This window comes from Rattus norvegicus, chromosome 17, assembly GCF_021556685.1.
Source record: "Rattus norvegicus strain SHRSP/BbbUtx chromosome 17, alternate assembly SHRSP_T2T, whole genome shotgun sequence".
Taxonomy (NCBI): domain Eukaryota; kingdom Metazoa; phylum Chordata; class Mammalia; order Rodentia; family Muridae; genus Rattus; species Rattus norvegicus.
In genome coordinates this window covers 23628849-23646462 of record NC_141550.1, presented here as the reverse complement: position 1 = coordinate 23646462, position 17614 = coordinate 23628849, and the positions used below count along the sequence as shown (strand labels likewise).

The 17614-nt window shown below is 44.4% G+C and overlaps 1 protein-coding gene across 6 annotated transcripts in view; it reads right to left on the bottom strand.

Annotated features, from left to right (window-relative positions):
- Window positions 1–17614, bottom strand: part of Mak (male germ cell-associated kinase) — a 47825-nt gene that overhangs the window by 11024 nt on the left and 19187 nt on the right. For all 6 annotated transcript variants that reach the window (XM_087589871.1, XM_087589873.1, XM_087589875.1 and 3 more), the window contains 7 exon segments: window positions 17068–17147; window positions 15208–15340; window positions 12900–13071; window positions 12419–12586; window positions 10304–10615; window positions 4967–5139; window positions 2970–3112 (listed from right to left, as the gene is read on the bottom strand). In XM_087589871.1, the coding sequence (XP_087445997.1) occupies window positions 2970–3112; window positions 4967–5139; window positions 10304–10615; window positions 12419–12586; window positions 12900–13071; window positions 15208–15340; window positions 17068–17147 (1181 nt within the window).

The window sequence follows — 17614 nt, the reverse complement described above, 5'->3', positions numbered from 1 at the left end:
TAATTAGAGACAATGCTGGTTTAGAAAAGTGACAGTTTTAGGTTCTCCTCCATGACTTCACTGGCCCCAGGCAGGTATTTTTCTTAAAGTGGGGCAGGTATTTTTCTTAAAGTGAATACATCTCCTAATGAAGGTAACTATTTTAATTCAAATTCCTAAGATAAATATTCTAGGAAATAGGGACATCCTAGAATTGTAAATTATAAATGGGTGAGCCTTGATTGGATATTATGTGCCAACTTGGAGGAGGCAGACATCTGGTTTGCTATGTAATGATACATTGTTATTGTTACATACGGATTTCTTGCCTCAGTGATGTTTTAAGAAGTCAGCAAACACTGACTGTGTATACTGTGTACCAGGCAGTGCATGAGGGAGGGTGGAGACCATGACAGACCAGTTCTGCTCTTTTGGTTCTTACAATCTAACATGGAGGGAGACACTTACAGTTCGTTGGATAATTAATAATGCCAAACTGCTTAGACAAATATTGTCTGCAGAAGGTCAATAACAGAAGCAATGAAGTCGTTCTCTTAAAAAAGCAATTTTGGGCCAGAGAGATGGCTCAGTGGGTAAAGAAAGGTACAAGTAGATCTGGAGATCGGAATCCCCATGGTGGAAGGACAGGACCCACAAGCGAACCTGACCTGTGTGTGCACATGCACACACACTCTAAAAATCACAATAGTGAGAGAACCAATTTTAAGCTAAACCATGATCACAACAACCAGGTTTGGTGGTGTGCGCTGTGACATCTGTGTCAGCCAAGGACCTAAACGGGGAGAGAGCTAAGAGATGCACACCACACACACAGCGAGAGCGGAGTGGCGGAGAAGGAGTGGGGAGCAGGTTCTGTGGGCATTTGTTAAAATGGATCAAAAGCGACTAACATGGGAATTTCAAAGGGCAGCCAGGAAGATGGTGAGTGCACATGGGGAGAGAGAAGGTTCCACTGAGCAGGATTTGTAAGTGCTGTGGAACATGTCATTCTGATGTCCAGCAGTGGTGACACTGGCTCCTGAAGGGAGTCCTAGTTTTAGCGTGAGACCAGAAGGCACCACCGAGAGACTGAGAAACTGTTAGTGTTTTCACTACATCTTTATCTGCAGCTGAGATCTTGCAGTAATTAAGTGCCTAAGGCTTATAGGGTGGGAGGTCAGATGACCATGGTTCCATTATGAGTAATACACAGAACCTCCAGGCCTGACTGCAAGTGCATACACTGACCTGTAGTAGGCCTCATCTACAGCCCTTGCCTCTCTTTCTCTGAAGACCACTACTACAGAGCTATCAATCCTTCTCTGACGTCTGACTTTCTTGCAACCAGATGGCATTCTATAATCCTGAGGGTTTATCTAAGACTTTCTTTATACTTGGCTTTAGGATTAAAAAGCAGGTTCTTCATGTATATTCTTTCTTAGTCCAAAGATATTCAGTTATAAGAATAATTATGGAGTCCAGGCATAGCGATGCATGCCTTTAACCCCAGCACTCAGGAGGCAGAGGCAGGTGGATCTCTTGAGTTTGCGGCTGGGTTGGTCTACACAGGGAGTTTCAGGACAATCAGTCGGGTTTTACACAGAGAAACCTGTCTTGAAAAACAAAGCAAACCAACCAACCAAACAAAAAATTATGAGTTAAAATAAACACCAACAGTGGCTTTCTCCTGTATCCATTGTCTTCTATTTCAGAGTTGCTGGGTCATAACAGATAATCAACAAATGTTTGTCCAAATGCCTCAACTTAGCCCAGCCTCATCCAGGTTGAGGGAAGATCTTCAGGACAGGGTCTAGCCTGATCAAGGCTTGGTTTATCATAAACAATTCTTTTGCCATTCCGAGTCCAGTTTTCAGGCCTGTTTTACTCCCCATTTGAAGGAACCTGTGGGGCTTGTTAGGTCTTTCTCCTCAAAAAGGAAATAAGAGGACAGGTCTACAGCTTGACATAGATCCTTAAAAGCCATATGAAATGTGGATCCATGACAACGGGGGTGGCTGAGCTCCCCAGCCTTTGCCAGTGACTTATGGAGGTCACTTCTCCATCAGAAGGCGGGGGTCCTTTTACACAGGAGACAACTGAAATACGGGTTTGCTAAACTTCAATCATTCAAATGGTCCTTATATTGTTTTCAACAGTATTCCCCGTGGTCTGTGTTCCAGAACGCCTATTGCTTCTGCGCTTTTGCTGAACCCTGGGAGGCTCACAGGTTCAGCGCCAAACTCTCCAAAGCTGTTGATACCGAAAGATCCCTGGTGTGCTCCTTCCTAAGGAAGAGGCCTCAGTGCTTCTTCCAGATCCTCTCACTTCCTGAAGGTCTTCACCCCCTTACCCCACTCCCCCAACTCTTGAATTGTCAGGTTCTACATCTGCAAGGGATTAGTTCTATCTACAAGCAAACCCACTAATTCCTCTGTCTGTTCGCCTAGGCTCACCTGTCAGCAAGGCCCACTGTTTGCTACCATACCTGCATCGTACCCACGTCTGTCTCTGCTGCTTCTACCTCGCACACATGCACTGCCGCCTATACCAGCCTCTTTGTCTATTTGAGTCTCTAGCCTGTTCTTTCTAGCCGCCAGGAGAAACTTGTAAGTGAATACATAGAGCTCAACATTTAGGAAACAAGATATTCTTTACATTTACACTTGTCATAGGGTACCCAGTTGCTTTAATAAAATTGAGCACTTAATAAATGTCACATCCTTGGCTAGGCTTTGGGGAAGCAGAATTATCAGCATTATGGCAACAGGCACAGTGACTAAAGAGTCCCAGGACTCTGTTTTCTCCTTCCCAGGTGGCTTCTTTTCACAGATACCAAGGCCTTTTACTCCACCCTAGCAATTCTTGGACTCGCAGCAAACACTGTTGTCTTGAACCAGGGTATCAAATGGCTCAGGCTGGCCTGGAATTCCCAGTCCTCCCACTCCCACCTTCTGAGTATTGGGATTAAGTGGTAAATTTTCCTTACTTACCCGGAAGGTATCTTGATTGTTTCAAATAGTACTGCTTAGCGGTTGAAGCAGTTGACAAGTTTGTGTCAGATTTTAAGGATGCATGTAAATTTCTATTTTCCCCCTTCAAGTGGTTGGAGACTGGGAGTCCTGCTTCTGGAAACCTTGGAGATGAAAACAAAGCGACAATCATTGCATGAAAATCATTCATCCCTACCGCATCTCCTTCAGCGATTCCAATGAGTTGATGTAAAACCATGAGTCCTTTTGCTGTTGGGATTACTCAGTGATAACGTGTGGTTGTTATTGTAGCTGTTTTGATGTTAGGATGTGGCTTTTTGAACTCACTGTGTAGTTAAGTGGCCTCGAAGTCCCGATCCCTGGTTCCCTTGTCCCATTTCCCAAGTGCTGGAATTACAGGTATGTGTCAGCATGCCTGGTTAGTTTGGTTTTATTGTTGTTGTTTTGGTCTGATTTTGTGGGGTTGGTTTTTGGTTGTTTAAGTTTCTTCTCTGAGACCAGATATCAACTGTGTAATCCAGGTTGCCCTTAAACTTTTGCATCCTTCTTTCTCAGATTCCAAAGTAGCTGGGACTCTAGTGTCAGCAATATGATCTATAGGTCTGCTCCTTAGAAGGATGCATACGGAGCACCAACAGAGCCTTTGGAGCTGCCCACGCCAGGGTTCTCACTTCTGCCATGTTTAGAGCCTCAGAATCATATCCAAGGACCACACTGGGCCTAGCATGGTGGAGTAGTATGGCTCCTGCCTAATGGGATTGAATGAGGTTCTTCCTAGGCCACATGCTGTAGGGAAGAGAATGTTTGCGACTAGCCTGGGAGACAGAGTGACCCGCCCATGTGCACCCTTGACAGTCTCTGTGTGTCTTCGGAGGGAATGACCCACCCCTGTGTGCTCTTGATAGATTCTTTTTCATGTGTCACTGGGTATACAAGCTGCAAAGGGAAGACATCTGCACTATGCAACGCCAGTGTCCCCAGTCTTGTGACATGGCCATGCTACTTACTCTTCTTCTGTCCCAGGGAGAAAAGTATATGAAAGTATGTTCCCAAATCAACAAAATTCCAGCCCATCCTGTTCAGAGCAGTCATGGTGGGCTGAAGACTCCTGGGAACAAGGAGCCGTTGGGACACTGAACTTCCAGGACAGGTTTCGAAAACGACTTTCAAATGTTTTTTTTTTTTTTTCTTTTTTTGGATCTTTTTTTCGGAGCTGGGGACCGAACCCAGGGCCTTGCGCTTCCTAGGCAAGCGCTCCACCACTGAGCTAAATCCCCAACCCCTCAAATGTTTTTAATAAGCAGCGATCCAATAATTCACTGAGTGCCATCAGAGAAAGCCATTAGCTTTGTATGTGATGCTCTGCATTCCACCTATAGCAATGGGAACCTCAGGCAGGAATGGCGATGACCATGATTCAGGAGGCTGAGCTAGGTGAGGATGACATGTACTGTGGTCTCAGCCACACAAGACACACAGTGGGAGGACTGCTCCAGCCTACGAGTTTGAGCCCTGCCTGGGCAACATAGCTAGAGAACGCCTCAACAACAACAACACCACAACACAACACCACTACACAACAACAACACAACAATAACAACACAACAACAACAACACAACAACAATAAAAACACAATACAACACAACAATACAACAATAATACACAACAACACAACACAACAACACAACAACACAACACAACACAACAACACAACAACAATACACAACAACACAATAATACACAACAACACAACACAACAACACAACAACAACAGTGTGTATGAGCAATATACACACTGTACTAACGAAGTACTTTGCTCTACACACACCGCTAATTCACTACTGTGAGAAATCAAGACTGTCAACTTACTGGAGGAATGTATAAAGATTTATGGGTTTTGTAGAAGAAAGATGAATCTTTGTTGTTGTAATATTTAGTGGGTGAATAAAGTTGATGTGCAGTAAAGTGCATTTCCCTAGTGAATGTGCAACCTTACCGAAATGGAGACTCCTTCTTCTTTTTTTCCTTGAAGGCATCCATGCTCGGCTTCTTGGAGTGGGAGGCTCCCAAGTCGCAGTCCTCGATGTTGTCACAGCTGTCTCCAGACTTGAAGACTGTCTGACCCCACCGTCTCCGGGCCCCCTTATGGCCTACTGTGCTGACTGGATTCTGTGGTGAAAAACAAAGTCAGCCACCAGAGTCTTAAATTACCTAAGATTTCCTCAAGCAATTACACTGGGCAGTGAGTTTTCAAGGGTCTTTCCCTTTACAGTCAGGTGTACTGAATGACAGGACATGTTCTGAGAAAGGCAGCCATAGGTAACTGTCACTGGGTGGACATCACAGAATGCACTTACAAGAACCTGGATGTTCTTGCCTACTAGTGTGGCTTCCGTTCAGGGGCAACAAACATGTTCCACATGCTACTATACTGAATACTGCTAACTGTGGGGGGATGGTTACCACTTGTGTATCTGAACTTATGCAAACGTAGGGGTGGTACTATAAAGAGGCTGGGGAGAGAGGTTAGTGGTAAAGCACAGAGGTAGCATGCACCAGGGCCTAGAGCCAACGCAACTACCTGGTACTTCCTCCCCCGCCCCTCCCCCAAATAGAGGAAAAGGCAGGAAGAACTTGAAGCAGCTAGCTACTTCCACAGTCAAGAACAGAAAAGGAATAAATGCATGCACGCTCCAGGCTGCTCAGCACCCACTTTCTCTTTTAAATATTGTACAGGACTCAAACCCAAAGGCTGGTACCATTCAGTATCAGGATGGCTCTTCCTACATCAATGAGAATACTGAAGCTAATTCTCTATGGGCATACCTGGAAGTCTATAGGCTCTAGGCAGTCCGTCTCTCATGAACCCTCCAGTCCAGTGATTCTAGATTATGTCACACTGACAATTAAAACTAAGCAGCACCGGGTACTTGCAGTTTGGCCCCTCATAGGTTGAATGTAGAAAACCAAGACTTGGCAGTGTTCTTCCTGCTCTTCTCTGTGGTGGTTTGCCCTGAAGTTATCTGTATTTTGATGCTAATTCCACTGCCCCAAGGACAGCTGCCTAGTCTCGAACTCAGAACTCAGGTGACTTCACCAGAACCACCTCCCCATTGAATTTGTGAAGTACAGGTGAGGGGCAGGTACAGGATAGAAGGAGGCCTGTCATTGGAGGAGAAGGAAGGATGGGTGGGAGAGAAGTTTGAAGGAAGAGGAGGAGACTAAGGGAGAGAGGAAGAGACAGGACAGAGGAGAGAGAGAGAGAGGAGAGAAGCCATGGCAGGTGATGTTAAGATTCCGCTCTGTGTATTTACAGGTTGTTATCAATGTTCTTAAGGGATGGATGGTACCGGCCTTTGTATGTTTAAGTGGGCAATTATTTCTTACCAATTGGGTCAAAGATTATTGTGTTGTGTGTTCTTTTATGTGAGGGTTTGAGTGTAGGAAAGTGTGTGGCGACAAGAGACACTGGGTTGCCGAGGAGTGGGGATGTGCTTCCGCCAAGATATCTAGCAGATATCCTGGGCACCGCAGTGCATACCTAGCGGAATAAAAGACAACTACTCTTTTTTATTTTTATATTTTTACAACAACACTTCTCCTTAAGTGGAAATATCCTTACAGAGGACTGAGGTTGGCGTGTCCCTGGATCTTTCATGATCCCCTCTCTAAAATGCATACGCCGCCTTATAGCCATAAAACTCACTGTGGAGGGAGGGGACGGCACTGGAACACAGGGACCCCTGGTATCTTCAGCCACTTGCTGAAGACAGAGCGGTCTTATTCCCTGAGAAGGTCCCAGTGCTCTGGGTTGACCACCATGGGCTTCCCGTTTGTGAGAAAATATTCTATTGTTTAAGCCACGGTGGTCAGGCTTCTGTCTTTACTGAATGTTCTCCCAGTGGACAGAAAAAGGGAAAGTCATCAATGACTTTAGAAGGTCTGGCCCGAGAAGGCTGGCTGGGCTGAAAATCCTGAGAATCCAAGTTCCACTCCTGGGACTGCAGGATGGAGAGAGAATGGGTTCCTGTGGGTTGCCATGGAAACTCCACATGAGTGCCCTTCCCCAGGAAATAAATACATACACTAACAATTTTAAGATTTAAATCTAATTGTCATAGAATAATGTCCCTATTAATGGAGACAGGGGATGAGGAAGAAGCAGAGGCTTAGGACCGACTGTAAGCTGATAAGACAGTGATACGGGCATGTGAACTGATAAAACGCAAAAGCAGTCCACAAGAAGGAACAGAACTGGGAAGGGCGGCCAGCTGCGCTGTGGACTTGAGGAAGCTGGAAGAATGGCTTGGGAGTGCACAGAGCTGTGACATCGGATGGGAATGGCAGGGAAGACGCCAGCCAGTCTCAGCATCATAAACTTTATCAAGAGGAACACTTTCAACCAAACAGCACCAAGTATGGAATGAATAAGAACCAATGCTCAGGATGCAGAGTCAGCAGAAGATGACAGACGGCCAAGTGTGGGCCTTCCTTGGCTGGACGCCCGTTAGTGTGAAGCCGAGGGCTGATCCCTGCTGAGTCATGTCAGCACATACGGAACGATCATGCGTGTTTGGGAAGACTGGGAGGGGGCACATAACAGTAATGCCTTCGCAATACAAAGCAAACGTTGGCAGTCCATGTCAACACTTTGTCATAGAAGGAGGGCAAAGATTTGGGGAACTGGTAGGTCATATGTCACTATTTTTCATATTTGTAGGAAGTCCACGTGAGTGCCAGTCAAACCAGTGTCATGGGTTTTCACGATGCCCCCAACAATGAAATGATCAGGGGCCAGTGGAAGTGGATCAGTGCATAGCTAATAATTTATGAGTGATCAGCAAATTAATGTTAATATAGAAGGTTCCAGCTGCTGCCCAGGAGCATCCTGCTTTTCTGGCTATCACGAAGATACAGGCATAAAAACAGACAAATGAATCCACAGATGTCAGGCTTGCTAGACCCGGCAGAGAAAACCAGCATTCGAGACTAAGTTTACAAGGTAATGGGAGACCTTTAACTATCTGAACCCTAGAGATGGACAGGTAAGTTAAAGTGTGGGATATGTGATCTGCAGAAACATTTAGTAACAAGCAGACTCAGAAAAGTTCCTGGATAGAATGCCATGCCAGTTCTGGATCATGTTAGCTATGTAACGTTAGCTACTATAACTTGGTGAGTACACGCAGGGGCTGGACACAGTGGGCAGTTCTTAATAAACATGAGCAGTGCTTGATAACTACAAGTTTCCTTTCCTTTCTTCTCAGCGTGCGCCAGCATCCGGTGGCCTTCTGTAGGGGGAGAGGAGATGGGACTCTCAGTGGCAAGAGTGGCCCTTTGCTTTGCTTCATCCTCCCTAGTGTCTGCCGCTCCTTCAGACAGTGTCATTCCAAGAGACCAGCAGAATGAGGAGGGGACTCAGTGCCTGTCAGAACAAGTTACTTGCAGAGAATATGATGGAGTTGGGGATGTTTTACCCAAAGAGTAGATGGTACAAGGGTTGTTTTCAAACACCTGTAGAGAACCACACCCTCCCTTGTTACACTCCATAGAGACCACACCCTCTCTTCTGTTATATACTATAGAGACCACACCCTCCCTTCTGTTATATACTATAGAGACCACACCCTCCCTTCTGTTACACATCATAGAGACCACACTCTCCCTTCTGTTATATACTATAGAGACCACACTCTCCCTTCTGTTATATACTATAGAGACCATACCCTCCCTTCTGTTACACACCACAGAGACCACACCCTCCCTTCTGTTACATACTATAGAGACCACACTCTCCCTTCTGTTACACTCCATAGAGACCACACTCTCCCTTCTGTTACACTCCATAGAGACCACACTCTCCCTTCTGTTATATACTATAGAGACTACACCCTCCCTTCTGTTATATACTATAGAGACCACACCCTCCCTTCTGTTATATACTATAGAGACCACACTCTCCCTTCTGTTATATACTATAGAGACCACACCCTCCCTTCTGTTATATACTATAGAGACCACACCCCCCCTTCTGTTATATACTATAGAGACCACACTCTCCCTTCTGTTATATACTATAGAGACCACACTCTCCCTTCTGTTACATACTATAGAGACCACACCCTCCCTTCTGTTATATACTATAGAGACCACACCCTCCCTTCTGTTATATACTATAGAGACCACACCCTCCCTTCTGTTATATACTATAGAGACCACACCCTCCCTTCTGTTACACTCCATAGAGACCACACCCTCCCTTCTGTTACACTCCATAGAGACCACACTCTCCCTTCTGTTACATACTATAGAGGCCACATTCTCTTTTCTGTTACACACCATAAAGACCACATTCTCCTTTCTGTTACATGCCATAGAAACTATAAACTTCTGTTATATGCTACAGAGACCCCATTCTCCCTTCTGTCACACACTATAGTGACCCACAGTCTCTAATAATCAGAGCTGGATGAAGTCTCTTTTGGATCCTGGAGGTTATTCATTTACCCATCAAATATTAAAAATCCACCCCATGGCAGGCACCTTCTAGATTCTGGACTTATAGTGATAAACAAAACAGAAATATTGTCTCAGAGCTTGCTCTCCACTAGACAGGGAAATGCTCTACAACAACACAAAGAGAAGTCAGTAGTATGTGAGGACGGGCTTGGTATTAGTGGGAGATGTGGGCGTCATACAAAAATGGGAAGAGTCACTGGGGATGGATCGGGAATTAGATGCAATGTTTGAAAAGACAGTGCGGGAAGAATGCAATACCAACAGTCAGCCCTGAAAACACAGACGTGCATCATACTGACCACACAGGCTGTATTTATATATTTGGGAACACACACACACACACACACACACACACACACACACACACACACACAGACACCTACTTATAATCAAAGAAAAAGAAAGGGAGGCTTTGAAGGCAGAGAAGGGAGGAAAAAATAATGTGATGATATAATCTGAAAACATTTTGTTACACTAAAATAATATTTCCGATCCGTCTTCGTTATCAGTGAAAACAGTGTCGTTCTTGGGGAACTCCCTGATATTTAGGATTAGTACTTTATAGTGTCCAATTCCTTCTGTGAATTCTTGAGTGAACTTTTCCTTTATTCTGGAAGTTTCTGCTCACCATCTTAAAATATTACCTCATCTCTTACCAAACCACAACAAAGAAAGCGGGGGCTTTGACCTGGGACAACCTCCATATACACTCCACTGTTAGAATTGCACTGACAATCCAATGGCTGAGTCCAGGCCACTGCTTACCCAGATTGCCCCAGCCCGTGTCATCTAAGGCATCTTCTTGGCTACTCACCGTTGGTATGGTTTTGACGATACTTGGAAACATCGTTTGTGGTTGCTTATGGTGACCCTGCTGCTTTGGAGGTGGCTGAACCACTGTGTTCTGTGGTGGCTGAATGGCCTGCAGTGGTTGGTGGCCCTGTTTTGGCTGGGGCTGCCCGGCAGGCTGATCAAGGATGTTTGGCAAAGGCTTAGGATCCCGTTCAGAGGAAGATGGCTTTGGCTCTGGAGGCTGCAGCTGCTTGTGCAAAGTCTGTTTTGCATCCAGATGGTGTGCAGAAGGGCCCAATACCTGACCGACTTGAAAATATGGGTGCTTCAGTGCCTGGAAAAGTGTGGAAATACCATGTAATAATGCATAGCTAAGCAAAATATTTCCAAGCTTAAATTGTGTGCATCCTTAACGTAGAGCAAACCGCTCACTATTAGCCGTGGTCTTTTTGGTGCGAGTTCTGGGTATTGAACCTGTGGCCTCAGACATGCTATGCTGCACTGACAAGTGCCAAGCAAGCATGTAGTACACCAGGTTGGACAATGCTGAGAACCTGCAGGCAGAAGACAAACTTCCCAGAAGAAAGTCTGGGAATGAAGCCCACAGCTAAACCCATGTGTGCGCCGTCTCTGGATCTTGTCTTATCCTTTTTAAAATAAACTTCTAACTTTTATACTGCTGCAGGCAAGGTGAATGAATTGAGACATTTCCTCTAGCCTAATTATAAACAACTCCATGTGGGTTCTAGGGATTGACCTTGGGGTCCTCTCGCTGGCCCCTTAGGACATCAGCGAGGACTTTAACCTGCCGAGCCACTTCGCCGACCCCTCCTATTGCCTTCATAGCCAGTTTCCTCATCGTGATAGCAAGTATTTATACACACTGCTGGCTTAGTGACTTAGTCTTTTTTTTTTTTTTTTTTTTTTTTGGTTCTTTTTTTCGGAGCTGGGGACCGAACCCAGGGCCTTGCGCTTCCTAGGTAAGCGCTCTACCACTGAGCTAAATCCCCAGCCCCGACTTAGTCTTTAAGTAGCTATGCACAGTCTCTTGTGATCTCTTCCTAGGCCAGGACGGTTGCTGTGGTGATTTTAATACCTCACAGGATAACTGCTCCCCAAACCCTGCTCTCTACTTACTGTTTGTGTTCAAATACGCCTGCATTAATCTTTCTCTCTTTTTATTTTTATTTTTTGTAGCTGGTCTTTTTTGTAGTTGTTGTTTGTTTGTGAGTCTTTTTTGTTGTTGTTTATTTGGTTTTGGTTTTTTAAGATAGTGTTTCTCTGTGTAGCCTTGCCTGTCCTGGAATTCTCTCTATAAACCAGGCTGGCCTCAAACTCACAAATATCCAGCAGCTTCTGCCTCCCAAGTGCTGGGACTAAAGGTGTGTAACACCACTGCCTGGCTTGTAGCTGGTCTTTAGAAAACACATACACTATTTTTTTTTAAAATGAGGGGGTTAAGTTTTACATGGGATTTACATTAAATTTAAATAATACAATTATCATCATTGTGTGTTTGTTAAGCCTCTGGCAAACAAAGGGATAGCATTTTAAAGACCACAAAGTGCCACAATGCTACCCTCTTGTGGGAGTCAGAGGATAAACTCTTTTACTGCAGTCTCAAGTTCCTGATTCTTGTTCCAATGAATAAGAATCTTAGCCCTCCACCAAAGAGGCCCACTGTGTGCCACCCAGACCAAGCATGTGCTGGACTTGAGGACTTGTCCTTAGTGGTTACTTCCTCTCTAGCTCGTTAGGGTCACATGACACCACCATGCAGTGACTCTGTTTGCCCAGCTCCCGCTTGTGTACAGAGGGTGTCCTGGGTTTTAGTACTTACTGATCTTAGAAAACATTGATTGAGAATCGATGTCTTTGTAAAATTGCAAGACTTTAAAAATTAGAGGTTGGAGAAATGGTTCAGTGGTTAAGGGTACTGTCTGTTCTTGTAGAAGACCCGGGTTTGGTTCCCGGGCCCTGCAGTGTGGCTCAACAAGACCTACAGTTCCAGTCTGGGGGGATCCAATGGCATCTAATGGCCTCTTGGGTTCCTGTACACACGTGGTGCACATCCATACTTAGACACACACATCTGCACATGAAATAAAAAAGCTGTCCCCAGGGAGTGCTGCCTTACCTGGCTTGCAGTTGGCCGTTTCTTTGGATCCCAGTTAAGCATTTCTGTCATAAGCTGAATAGCCTCACTACTGGCATTGGGAATGAGAGTTTTCAGGTTTATAGGAATGCACTGGGGAAAGCGGAAGTTCATGGAGGATGCCAGCTGGTACCCCTCCGGCCAGTCACTCTGTTAAAGGAGATACACAGAGAAAGTCCACTTGAATCTGGTGGGACGCTGACTTCTTGCGATCTTTATTGTTCCCCAATAAAAGCGTTATGTTTGTAAGAAAACCATTAAAGTATAAAGGGATTTGAAACTGAAAATATCATACATCTCTGCTAAAGTAAGAAATAAAAACTAGAAAAAGCAAAATAAAAATAAATAATAATAATAAATTAATGATTTATAATTATAATTAATACTAATAATAAATAAATAAATAATAATAAAAGTGAGGGACACTAAAGAGGCCAGGCCACTAGGGGACCAGGGTACTTACTTTCTTGGGAGTCCCTAACACTTGGCAAATTTTAAAGATCTCATCAACTTCACTGGTCCCTGGGAAAAGCGGTCTAAACGTATATAGCTCGGCCATTATACTTCCCACGGCCCACACGTCAATGGGAGAGCTGTACACTGAAGACCTTAGCAAAACTTCAGGAGCACGGTACCTGTGAAAACAGAGAACAGTACAGAAAACGCTCTTTCGGGTGTGACATCACAGGGCAATGGACAGCAGGAGCCAACTGTTGGCTCCCAGCTTCCAAGCAAGACCTAGGACAAAGCACCTTCTGTGTACCAGGGACTCTGGGTGAGACATCTATTTTCTGACCACAGTTAGTGGGGCTGGCTAGAAATGTGAGAAAATGTCCATGTGGCTTGAGGTAGGTCTTCACAGGGATAATCGGGAAGGTAAGTAGCCTCTAAATATCCAGAAAGAACCGTGGATAAAACCATCAGGTGTGAATGTATCCACTTGAGGTTAGGAGAGGAAAGATGGATGGATTGCCCTTGAGTAGGGAGTCTCTGCCCACCCCCCCTTTTACAAATCACATTGAAAATCTTCATGCTAGTATTACACTTCCTCATATAGATGATACTATTTTTAATTTATAAGAGGCAAGTAGCAAGCCCCTGCATCGCCCCCTGCCCCCATTCCTCGCTGATCTACGAAACAGTTGTCTTCCTGAGTCTGGAGTATGCCACTTAACATGATGAACTTCAGCTCAATCCATCCTCCGAAACATGACACAATTACATTCTCTCTCTGTGTGTGTGTGTGTGTGCGTGCATTTCTGAGACAGGGTTTCTCTGTGTAGCCCTGGCTGCCCTGGAACTCACTCTGTAGACCAGGCTGGCCTCATGTACATATAGTTTTTTCCACATTCACTAACTTTTCAAATGTCTACACTGCCTGGGACAGGGATGTGTTCTGGTCTGCACTATGCCAGCAATCAAGGCCACTTGAGCTAGACAGCAGTGCCATGACATATTTTGTTTGTTCTTGAAGACTGTCATTGGGATATTTCCTTCAGAAGACTTGTGTTCCTAATTTCAAGGCTACTGTTACAAAGCAGCATACCTTGAGGTGACACACGCCCTTGATCCCAGCACTCAGGAGGCAGAGGCAGGCGGATCTCTGAGTTTGTGGCCAGCCTGGTCTACATAGTGAGTTCCAGGACAGGATAGTCAGGGCTACACAGAGAAACTCTGTATCTATATCTATATCTGTATCTATATCTATATTTTTTCTTTCCCTCCTTACTGACCCCAACTTCCTCTCTCTTGTCCATATATTATTTTGTTTATAATAAGGTATCACCACAACATGTATGTACACACTTGATTTTACAAATACACATACAGGAAAATGCACTTAAGCCCATAACTTGCTAAATTTTCCACAAATAGGACATGTTCACAGGTCTAACAACCAGATCAAATGCATGCTACAGGAGCCCTAAAGGCTCATTCCACACTATTGTGGCGTAAACCCACAGCTCTTTCCCTAGTCTTGCGCTTTATGAAATGACTGTAATCGGTAGAAGGTCTTTTCCTGTGTGGCCTCCTACTCTCTGTGTTACCTCTGAAATGTTCTGTGTGCTGTTTGTCATGGTAGACTGTCCCTTCCTCCTGCTGAATAGCCTTCCTTTGGGTGGAATGCCTTAAGGGTAATTGGGGTTGTGACATTGATTTTGGTAATTTATACCATTTAACCGATTTGTGTTTTGGCTTTCACCAGACAGAGACTTCTGCTTTGTTCCTGGCCTTGTGTTCCTAATGCCTATGGTAATGTTTAGCACATAGTAGTTATTCAGTGTTATTGGAAGTGTCTTAGTCAGGGCTTTACTGCTGTGAACAGACACCATGATCAAGGCAGTTCTTAAAGGACATTTCATTGGGGCTGGCTTACAGGTTCAGAGGTTCAGTCCACTATCATCAAGGTGGGAGCGTGGCAGCATCCAGGCAGGGATGGTGCAGCAGGAGCTGAGAGTTCTACATCTTCATCTGAAGGCTGCTAGAGGGAGACTGACTTCCAGTCTTAAAGCCCACACCCACAGTGACACACCCATTCCAACACCTCCAAATAGTGCCACACCCTGGGCCAAGCATATTCAAACCTTACAAAGGCTGAGTGAACTATTTTTTTTCCCTTCTTTTGTTTCATTAGTGGAAGAGCCACAAGCCAATTCTTTCCTCTCTGCAAAGAACATAAAATGTCTACATTTTGTTTTAAATACCCAATATGGACCCTCTGGAAAGCTAATTAACAGTTCAACATAGGAAAACTTTACTATAAATGTTACCATCTGGTAGACACATAGTCAGTATATGGTGGCTGTGATCTTAATTCTCTCGCAAGTCCAAAATCAGCAATCTTCACCAGCTCTGGACCCATGCAAAGCAAATTCTCAGGTTTCATGTCCCTGTGAAAAAAGCCTGTGCAAGCAAGAGAGGAAAACACTAAATAGTCCTGTTTATTATCATCATGTGACTCATTGCTTTATATAAATATATACATATAAATATAACCAAGACCTCCTATCAGCAGCACAGGGTTGGGGAGGAAACATTTTCCTAGGAAGAAGTAAAGGGGTGTGAGAATTTGCTTGCAGAAGAATTTAGGAGAAGGTTCACATGACATGTAAGGTCACTAAAAATAACTTCCCATTTTTAATTTTTGACTGCCATGGGTGCATACGAGGGATGGATACTGACACTGTGACTAACCCCTAGTATTTCTACATGCTTATGGAATTTGGTGTGTTGTTATCACTACTGTGTAACAGATAGAAAGAGATGCGGAGAGAAGCTTGGTTTCCGTCAATGTGGTTGGTCTCCTTACTGCTGTTATGCCACACCTTAACACGAGAGTCCCTGAGGTTAGTCTCAGATTTGAAAAGTTCATTGGACTTCCAAAAGAGCTCCACACATTTGAACTAATCTCCTGGCTTATTTAACAGTTCGCTTTCTCCTGGTGGCTAAGTCTTTGAAAAACCCAATGATGAAAATGCTCATTATTACTGACTCTCTATTAAATAAATGGTCAGTGACAGAGGCTAATGATTCTTCCTGAAGTGGACTCAGGTGCTGGGTTCTGAAGACCGCACCAGGGAGAACTATGGTTAGTTGGTACCAACGGTCTTCTGTGGAGGTTTGAGACCCAGCCCTCTTGGTGTCGACATTTCTAACTATTGCCTACCTAGGTTCCAAGTGCACACAACGCTATGACACAAACTTACAAACCTTTCCCGCTAAATACCGGAATAGCCAGCAATTCTAACCAGACATTCAATAACACCAAATGTTTTAGATGTCCGAGATAATGATTATCTTCACTCGGTGATATGCAAAATCACATAAAGTAAAGGAGTAAGAGAGTCATAGGAAATACACAGCAGCTTCCATTCCACTCAGACAATAGGTGTGACTAAATGCAGACGCTAAGGACACTATAAAAACCACACATAGGCACCATGCAGTATTTAAATCCCCGTGAGCAGCCATGCTTGGTCAAAGAAGACTTCTAATCCTTTCTGAAATAAGCTTGGAGGAAAATCTGTCATTGAGAGAACAGAAAGGGCAAACCTGGGCCAGAGAGCATCCCCTGCACAGACCAAAAAAACGAATGAACAAACAAACCCCCATAGCACCTTCTGTCCAAACAGAACAGCGGAATGCCGCAGAAACACAAAACCAGCCATAACCTGAAATCACACTGCTGCCCTCTTTACGCAGTGAGAAACTGCCAGCAACACTCGGGGTTCCTCCAAGATGGGCTGCCCTGCAGCCTGGCACCATTACCCCATGCCTGCTGCTCTCTGTGCAGTGTATCAAATAAAGCTGGTTATTTTCAATTTATCCTAGAAAGAGAATTCATTTCCTAACCTGCAAAAACCCTCACAAGATACTTTTGGTTTTTGTTTTTTTCTTTTCATTAATGTTTCTCTAGTTGAGTTAGTGGAGAGGTGTGAGGCAGGAGACTAGTGAGCAAACTTGTAAAATGTCTGTTATAGATAATAGATATCGATGTACAATTATAAAAAATTACGATGTGTAGAGGACAAAGTCAGACACAGCTCAGCAGAAGACACATTATTGCTATGTGTGGTCCTGATGTTACCCTGTGTGCACAGACAGGAAAATAAGACTACGAAGAAACTCACCATGTTTGTGGATAAATGCCAGCCCCTGTAGTATTTGATACATAATATTTCTGATGACTGACTCAGGGAACAGTTTGTTTCTGGAAGAAATGAATAGTTTATTAACCAACCAGCGACCAGGAAGGCCAATGATCTCCCTGTTGTTCTGTGGCCTCCTCTACTGGCCAAAAGTATAATGAACAGAGCTGCGGTGCTAAATGCTGTAGGTTTAAAATGGGAAAACAGCGATTTTCCTTTTTGTTTTGTTATTTCAGAAAACCTCACATCCAACAGTCAATGCCTTATACAAAAAATTCAGGAATGAAAATCTAAACTTTCCAATAAGACGCTGGGAAAACCACCAGTGTCATTAAACAACTACTCAGGCTTGGAGAATAAGATCTGCATGTTTGAGGTGCCTGCTGTTTTAAGACAGGGTCTTGCTGTATGCGCAGGCTGGCCATGAACTTACCATCCTCTTGCCTCACTCTCCCAGTGTTGGGATTACAAGCTCGTTCTACTGTCCCCCCATGCTTCAGGTTTATACTGCTCATCGATACTATCCAAT